The 9,225-nt window shown below is 34.0% G+C and overlaps 1 protein-coding gene across 1 annotated transcript in view; it reads right to left on the bottom strand.

The window, feature by feature from the left end:
• LOC107686998 (solute carrier family 12 member 7-like) overlaps positions 1-9,225 on the bottom strand; it is a 79,558-nt gene that overhangs the window by 34,903 nt on the left and 35,430 nt on the right. The window contains exons 2-3 of the mRNA XM_016484136.1: positions 2,054-2,148; positions 844-975 (exon numbers count right to left, since the gene is read on the bottom strand). Coding sequence (XP_016339622.1) covers positions 844-975; positions 2,054-2,148 — 227 coding nt within the window. The remainder of the gene's footprint in view (positions 1-843; positions 976-2,053; positions 2,149-9,225) is intronic.

Here is a 9,225-nt window from a genome sequence, read left to right as displayed (position 1 = left end):
TTTTGTATATATATTTTATAATTATTTCAGTTAAAGTTTATTTTATTTCAAGTAAAAAAAAAAAGTTTTTAGTTTTAGTTAACAATATTAACTCAGAAATCAAAACACTGATCTGAAAAACTGCAATGAAACATCAAAAAACTGTATTTTTAATCTCCAAAGAACTATATAATTTTTTAACCATGTAAGAACCATAAAAATGTACTGTACTGTAGTTTTGTTTTTTGTTTAAAAAAAAGTTTATAAACTTTTTCCTCTATTTTTAGTTATTTTAGTATTAAATAAATTTAAACTAAAAATGAGAAATGTTGCCTTGTTAACTAGCTGAAATAAAATAATTTGAAGTTAAATATTTTATTTCAGTTTTTAGTGTTAATTAACAACATGAACTCTGTGCTCTATAGAAATCAAAACACTGACCTGAAAAACCTGTAATGAAATATCAAAAACTATAATCTTAAAAGAACTAAATGTAACCAAATTAGGAACCCTAAACATCTCAATTGTTTTTTTTGTTTTTTTTTAAGTTTTAGTTAACTTATAATAACCCTGCTTTAGGCTAAGTTTTATTGCATTTCCTGAACGGTGCAATGGAACAATAGAATTATGAGAAGTTCAGGTCATTTCTGACATGTTTCCGTAATCAGACATTCCAAACGATCTGACCTGTATTCATTTCCTGTCGTATTTTCAACAAAAGCTGAAAGAATGTAGAGAATGTGTGTCTGATTTGTTTTAGATTAGAGCACACAGACACAAGCTCAAACATCGGAAAGCTCGGCTTCACGTGTCTCTCATTCAGGTAACTTCATGTCTACAGATGAAATGAGTTTAGTCCGTTACCTTAACTGTTTGCTTCTTGGCACCTTCATCCTCGTCGGCCTCCTCGTGTTCTCTGACGCCCTGCGTGAGGTTCGTGTAGTTGGCCAGTTTGCTGAGCAGTGAAGACACCATGGGATTGCTGTCCATCTCCTCCTGAAAGGGTAAAGGTCATGTGTTTGATCAAAAACTGCAAACCAGCAAACACAAACGACTCGTTTCAAATCTCTACAATGTCTCGAAGAGTAAAAATAAATGTAGGCACCAAAATCAAAGGACGTAATAACAGCTCTGTCTGTCCGAAATCATGAAATGATACAAAAATAAACTTCATGACCCATGAATTACTTTATTTGTGGCCATAAACATGAAACGAGAATGTGGAAAACAGAGTGGAGAAAAGTCATGATGTCAAATATAGGCTTGAAAAGAACTTGAATGCGATAATAAGTAATCTCACACAACTTATTAAAAGCACATTTCGGTCATATTTCGCCCTAAAATCAAAAGAATGAAAAACGAAATTATATTTTGCATAAAGAATAGCATGCCTTTTTTTTTAGCTATTAATATTTTATATAATATTTTTTAATATAATGACATTGTTTTAGGTGTTATTTTACCAAAATTCTGGTTATTGTAATGATTAAACAAATAAATAAATAAATAAATAAAATAAATGCTTATATTTTGCTTAATAAAAAATTATGACAGTCTTTTTTTTGTTATTAATATTTTTGCATTATTTTAGTTCATTTTCCACCAAAATTAACATTACTGTAATACAAATAATATTATTATTATTATTATTATTATTATTATTTAAATTGTAATGTATACATCAAAGTGGTATTTATCGTACTATTATACTATTACAAATTATTACTGAATCAGTAATTAGTGTTTTAGTAAGTAAATATTAACTAGTATTTTAATTAGTATTAAAAATGAGATAATCTAATAAAACAAAAAATACAAAACTAAACCATCAAGATGGATTACTAAAATGAAAATTTGAGGATAAATGTGCAAAATTGTCATGAAAAAAAAAAAAATGTAAAGAAAATCATCAGTAAATAATCCTGAAATAAACTTAAGCAAAATACAATTTCTTATTTTAAAAATAAGTTTTAATCGTAATATTTTTTTTCATGTTGTTAGTCAAAAATATGCATATTGATAGTGAAAAAACGTTATTATTCAGTAATATTGAAATGAAGTTTAAAGACAGTACCTCAAAAAGTGCCATGTTTTTCCCATCATATAGATTTCCCTTATTATCATCTGTGTTATTGATGAAGGGGCTGCTTTCCCTTGGGTTTCCATCACCTGTATTAGACAGACAGACAGATGGAGAGAGCAACAAAACATGAGAGAGAGAGAGAGAGAAGACATGATTACAGCTGACTGCAGGAGATGTGCCACTAAAATGCTGTTTGCTTGTGAAGAGAGAGGTGTTTATGGTCTGTTATGTGTGCTCTCTTGGGTAAATTAGGAAAAAGCAGACTTCCTATCCATCGCCGCAGGTCAGACGAAACGATTTTCCTATAATTAGAGCATGATGGTGATCAATGTCCTCCGGTTCACTGGTCAAACTCTGTGATGCTCAGAGAATCTGATAGCATATGGTGTCCTGTCACTAAAGCACTTATAAAACCTAAACTTATAGCTGAAAACATGCACTTACTCAGAGGTGGACGACACTCGTTCACTGCTCCGCCTGGGTTGTGCTTATATATAGATGTTAAATTGCAGTGATTTAAATAAACATCTGGACTGGGCTGCGTCACTATAGGATTTATTTTCAGATTGCATCGCTTTATTCATTTCATCAAACCTATCATTTCAATGCAGCATATAATTCAGATTCAGAACGACGTGCTGTTCCAAGAGTTTCTTAGATTAAACGTATGATACGCCACAGATGCGGAATTAAATATGTCTGAACGGTTTAACTTTGTAAACAGAAAAAGCTTTTGGAAAATACAAATGTGATCGTTCGCCAGCTTGAAGATCCAACAAAATCTGTCTAACAAACCTGGCATTGTATATTATGATTATTGCTGGCTCGTTTCTCTGTTCTTTTCGAAATAAAAGCATCTGCAAAACGCATGAATGAATGTAAATGCATGATTATGCAATAAAACCACAAGATGTTCTAATGTGCATATGAGTCATTTTTCATACCGCCTGAAACAATAGTGCATTTGCAAACTGGTTTGAAACCAGTTCAAACAGTTTGGTGCACACACACATTTATGCTAGAATTTCCAGGAGAAAAAGTACTCAAAGTGATGCTGAAGTCGCAGCGCTAAATTTACATGAATGCATTTGACAGACACTTTTATTTAAAGCACCTTTACATGCATTTAACATCAACATTTAATCAGCAAGTGTGCTTCACTGGAATTAAAAACCCTGGTGTTTTAGCATCATGTTTCTACCGGTTGAGCCACAACCTCCAGTTCTACAACTCCACCAGAACGAAACACGCTGGCTAAGATGTTAAAAGCCTGGTTGAGGTGTTTAACTATGTAGAATCAAAGCAACTCTAAACATTGAAAAGATACAAAGCCCTATGGCAACAGAGCTGACATAGAACGTTCTGGCAAGGTTCACTCAAAGTTATGAACACACATTCTTCTAGTAATGTTTGTTAAATGTTATCTGATCTTTAATAATGCTCACCAATTGTTTATGACACGTTTTTCTGAAGCATTTAAAAAACATCCAACTAAACTGTTACTACTAACTAGTTTCAGATGGTTTAGAAAACATTCAAAAGTAACATTCCCATAATGTTTGCAAAATTCTAAAATGGAACATTGGCTTAATGTTGTTTCTAACATTCACATAACCAAGAAAACAACTTTTTTTTTTTGTTTTACATTTAAAAAAAATGGGACAGTTTTGAACTTCAGAGAGCGTTCAGAAATAACATTTTCGTAACATAATGGAAAACATTCTGAGCACATATTTTTGTTAAATACTGTATATTGCTTTCAAAATTTACAATTGTTCAGTTCATGCATTTAAGTAAAAGGTAAACAGTAAATTCTGATTTCATGTTGTCATAAAAAAAAAAAACATCAATTGATTAGTTTCTTGTAGTTGACAGAAACCTTTATTTTGCGCCTTTGGCACTTTTATTGACAGATTTTTTTTTTATAGAGATTATGACAACAAAAGCCAGACATGGACTTTTGATTTTAAATTGTGAAGTGTTTATCCATTTACGCCTTGAAAGGTTTGGCTTTGGACTATCAGTATTATATTCTGTTCACGTTCACATTGCACCTATGACTACAGACACTTGATACAGTAATGCCAAATCTCATGAGACGTGATCTACTTTCATCAAAATGACCTAGATTACAGATATGCTTATATGACTGCAGACGTCACCGTCCTTCATTCAGCTGTTCAACTGCAACACAATGCACACCCTTCATCCAGAGAAACTCGCACAGAGAATGAATGAGTGAGCAAAACGGAAAGCAGAACAGAAATGATCAATAAACGGATGGACATTTGGCTCCTGGTGCTCAAAAATGGCATACGTTTCCTGTTTTTGATGGGGATTTTCAACTGTAAGTTCTTAATCAGTATTTTGTCTGGTTTTCCATGAAAAAAAATAAATAAATAAAAACATTAACAAAAATATTTACATCCTTAAAGTAAGATAAAGTTTTAAAATTACACAAATATAAAATTTATTAATATTTATTTCTTGTTTTAAACCTCAGCAAATTTAAGTTAAAAAATTAATTAAAAAAATTTATTCAAAATAAACTGCCAAAACCAAAATGAATTAATTCATGTAATTCATTAATTAAAATAAATAACATTTTCAAAATAAATTAAAAATACATTTAAAACATGGCTTAAAATTGTATGCATTTTTGCTTCTCTTCTAAAGGAAGTGTAGATATTTTTACTGGAAAACAAGACAAAAATGCTAATATGGAAAATAATTTTTTTCCATATCTGCCGAGGACATGTTGCTAAAGACTTGCACAATCAGAGAAGGAAAGAAAAAAAAATGTTACTTAGAATTGCACATCTAAATAACCTTTTATTTAACACTGCATGAGCTGGCAAAACATGCCATGCCAAGCTGCTATAAACTCTACAACAACAAAGTTTTATAGTTACATATTACAATCAGTCTTAGTTTAAACCGTGGCAGACGGCTATGATGGAACCAGCCAAAATTACCTACAATGTCACTGAGTTCATCCGATCAGCAGTGCCACACTGCATGTTCTTGGCTTAAGACGATTCCTTTTCCAGGCATGACAGAGGTAGCGCTTTAGCCGCGTGTTTACAAACACTTTAATTGTAGACATCATGAAAGTTAAAGATCAAATATAGCCTCCTTAACTACTGAGACTAAACCGGATGCTGGTGATGACAGCAATGATGCATTATCAATTGACCCTAATAAAAGTGACCCTTCCTTTGCAAATGACAACATCACAGACAGTCAAAGAAATAATGCCTTTAGTACCACACAAAGATTTATTTACTGCTGATTACTGATTTAAGCGATCTACATAAATCTCTAAGTTGTTCTGCAGCAGCTGACAGATGCACCATTTTCACCTGCATGCTGGATGATAAAACAGGTGAAAAAATCCTGAGGGGACCTGAATCAAAAAATACATTAAATCAAAAAATGCATTAAAAAATACGCAAAAATAACTAAAGTACATACAAAACAAAATAAAATAGAATAAAAAAGTAAATAAAATAAAATAAGAGTAGAAATAAAAAAAATAATAAATAAAATAAATAAATAAATAAAATAAAGTTAAATAAAATATAAAAAGAACAATAAATGAAATAAAAAATAAAACAATGAAAAATTACAAATAAAATAAAATAAGATACAGCATAAAAAACAAAAGAAACAAAACAGAATTCAAATAAAACTAAAATAAAATAAAATTAAGTCAAATAAAATAAAATAAAGAACAAAATAAATAAAATAAGAAATTTAACAATAAAAATTTCAAAATAAAATAAAATAAACTACCACCTGCACTAACAGCTCATAATAACCCACTAATGCAAATCAACACAGCAGACTCTCACGTCTTCTCAGGACAGTGCTGAAGTGCATCTGAGCTGACTGTCAAACCCTTGAGTTCACCAAACCCTCGATACAGAACAGACAACAGCTCCACCTGAAAATCTTTCTGGACCAGTGGACCTGACATTCACTGATGCAATGAGAAACGCTGATGCACAGGTGCTGGATTTGCAAACACACATTTGATTTGGCCTTCACACATTAAGGATTCATGTTAATTGTTACATAACAGTTTGAGTTTGCAATAAAACTAAGAACTTCTTCTCGACGCCCTTTGACAATACATGCACAAAGCTATTGTCGCAAGAAAGGTTAAAATTAACATGTCAGGTAGAGCAGCCGTGAATCACAGTCTCTATAGTAATAAATGGCCACATACTCTATTTATATCGGCTAAGCTCTCTGTCGTTCTGGTCTGTAAGCGGTCTACAGGAGCTTGTTTTACACCGGCTGACTGTGCAAGAGACACTGGCAGTAAGAGTCACTCCAATCCCGTTATCCAACATGGATGTCAAGCAATTAGAAGGCCTAAAGTCTGACAAACTAAATAAGCCCACGTATAAACATCTACAACAGATATTAGCAATGCAAACGCTCTCTGTGGTGACAGCCTTCAATATGCCACTCAATGTCAGTTTACCATATTCTGACTGTCAAAATATTGTGTTGAAGTTTCTTGAGGAGGTCTAGAAAGATAGTTTTACATATTCAAGTAAGAACGAACGAACAAACGAACGAAAGAGCAAAACAGAAAGCAGAACATAAACGGACAGACATTTGGCTCCAGGTAGATGAAAAATGGTAGATGTTTTCATTGTTTTTAGGAAGATTCTCAACTGCAAGTTCTTAATCAGTATTTTGTATGGGTTTCCAGCAAAAAAATAAAATAAAATAAACAAACAAAAAAACAACCAACCAAACAAAAAAATATTTACATCCTTAAAGCAAGATAATGTTACAAAATTATATAAAAATAAAATGCATGATTATTTTTCTTGTTTGCAACTTAAAAAAGTCACTTAAAGTCAGCTTAGAAAAGTGTTGTTATTTTCTGACTTACGACACCAAACTATCTGCTATTTGAGAAGTTCCAGAAAGGTAGTAAACTTATTCATTTATATTCAGGTTCACAACCTTAACACCCAAAACATATTGTTTCAGTTGCCTGAGAAGATCAAGAAAGCAACTTTAACATCTTATTTAAATTAGAACTAAAACTAGCTGAATGCAATGTCACTACTTCAAACAGACACTTAACGTGAGTTTAGAGGAGAAGTTCTGTTAATATTCTTCTGACTGACAGCATTAAAAACACCTCATTCTAGCTGATTGCGCTGATCTACTAATTTAAGAACTAAGACTAGCTGAATCCAACATAAAACGGCAAAATATCTCATTCCAGATGATTGCGAAGTTCCAGAACAGCAATTTCACATCTACTGAAGTAAGCATGAAGACTAGCGCAATACAACTGGTTGCTTTAGAAAAGTTATTCAGTTTATATTCTTGGTTGAGTTGACTACATTAGGACACCAAATTATCTTCTACCTGAGATGATACAGAAGGACAGTTGTACATCTACTGAAGTAAAATGATAGTGTTTAACATGACCTTCAAAAATATCCAAGTACATTCAGAAAAGGTTATATTCTGGTTGACAAAATGGCAAGATATATCATTTTCAATAATCTTGAAGTTCCAGAACAGCATTTTCATGTCTACTGAAGTAAAACCAAAGACTAGCTCAATGCAACTAGTCACATCCTTCAAAACGTCACTTAAAGTCAGTTTAGCAAAGGTTATATTCTGGTTGGCAGTTGTACATTTACTACAGCAAAAAATGAGATCTAGCTCAACTTTCACAAACACCACTTAAAATCAGTTTAGAAAAAATCATCTGTTTATATTCTAATCATTAAAACGCAAATAATTCATTTCCAGTTCCCCGCGAACTTTCTAAAAGGTAGTTTCACGACAACTGAAGTAAGAACAATGACATTAAACAGAGCAGCACTACGAACATCCACGGCCATCACTAACCCAAGAGCGTGAATCCGGGACGCCCCGCTCTACGCCGAACACTTACCCCGCGGGCAGGAGCTCGACCCCGGCTCCATGCTGATGGAGAGAGAGGGTGAGATGGGTCTGCCGAGGGTCCCTGGAGAGACACGCTCAACTATCTGTGCTCTGATGATCAGCGCATGTGACGCTGCCAATAAAACGCCAGAGACATCAGTCCCTGAGTGCTTGATCCCTGATCTAAACCACTCACCCAGACACGGGGGAGGAGCGAGCGAGAGAGACAGAGAGAGAGAGAGAGAGAGGAATAAAGAGATATAAAAGTAAGTGATTGATGGAAGCGACAGAGAGAGAGACGGCATGCCACCACACTAAAGCTACGCTCAGTATGATTGGAAACCCATCCGAAATAATAGTTTGACACTTTCTAACAGGCGTATCTGACACAATAGAGCAAGAAATACAATATACACTGGTACGGTGTTGGGTCGCCAATTGAATTCTACAACTGTTTATCATACAAAAATGAAAAAAAGTCCCCATGAAATCAAAATGTAAGTTTTTTGGGTGTTAGCATCAATATGTTAGTCTTCAGGTTATCTATAAGGCAGTGTGCTCCAAAACAGTGACAAAATTTGCATTTAGAAGATATAAGCATTCAAAGCTTGCAGTTCGTCACTTCCGCCAAAACGGCTCAACATTTTTTTTTGACATCACATCGTACTTCAGCTTCTCATCAAATCTTCTGACCAATCAAACGCTCTCTAGAATCCGAAGCGCCCGCCCCCTACACTATAAATAGACGCTGAAGCCGCGGCTGAGATCGGTCGCTTGTTCACAGTGTAGTATTTCCTGTACAGTGAATGGCACGTAGTGCACAATGTAGGCGATAGAGAACGATTCAGACGGTGTAAATATGCTTTCGATTGGGGCAAATGAGGTCTGGTTTCGAGTTGTGTCACGCGAACCGCGGCAGCGCTCACAGTCTGATCCAGACTTTGGCTCCGGTCCAGAGACGCGATCGCACGGAGCGGATCATATGCGCGAGTCGGCATATATTAATCTTTTTTAAAACTACACAGCCTCAGCATGATTATGATCACTATTTTGTTTTACTAAGAGTTTCATATTGAATCTAGGGGGTAATCTATTAGACTGTGGCTGTCAAATGCGGCTTTACCGATCTCAACGGCTCTGACCCGTGCAGATATAAACAAAACTCTATTGGCTAATTTAAAAAGGGGGCGGGCTGCTCGATATGTCCCACCCTGTCTTCCTGTTTCAGTTGAAAT

This window comes from Sinocyclocheilus anshuiensis, unplaced genomic scaffold (genome assembly GCF_001515605.1).
Source record: "Sinocyclocheilus anshuiensis isolate Anshui unplaced genomic scaffold, SAMN03320099.WGS_v1.1 scaffold601, whole genome shotgun sequence".
NCBI lineage: Eukaryota > Metazoa > Chordata > Actinopteri > Cypriniformes > Cyprinidae > Sinocyclocheilus > Sinocyclocheilus anshuiensis.
The sequence above is the reverse complement of the archived record's forward strand: the minus strand, read 5'-3'. Positions and strand labels throughout refer to the sequence as shown.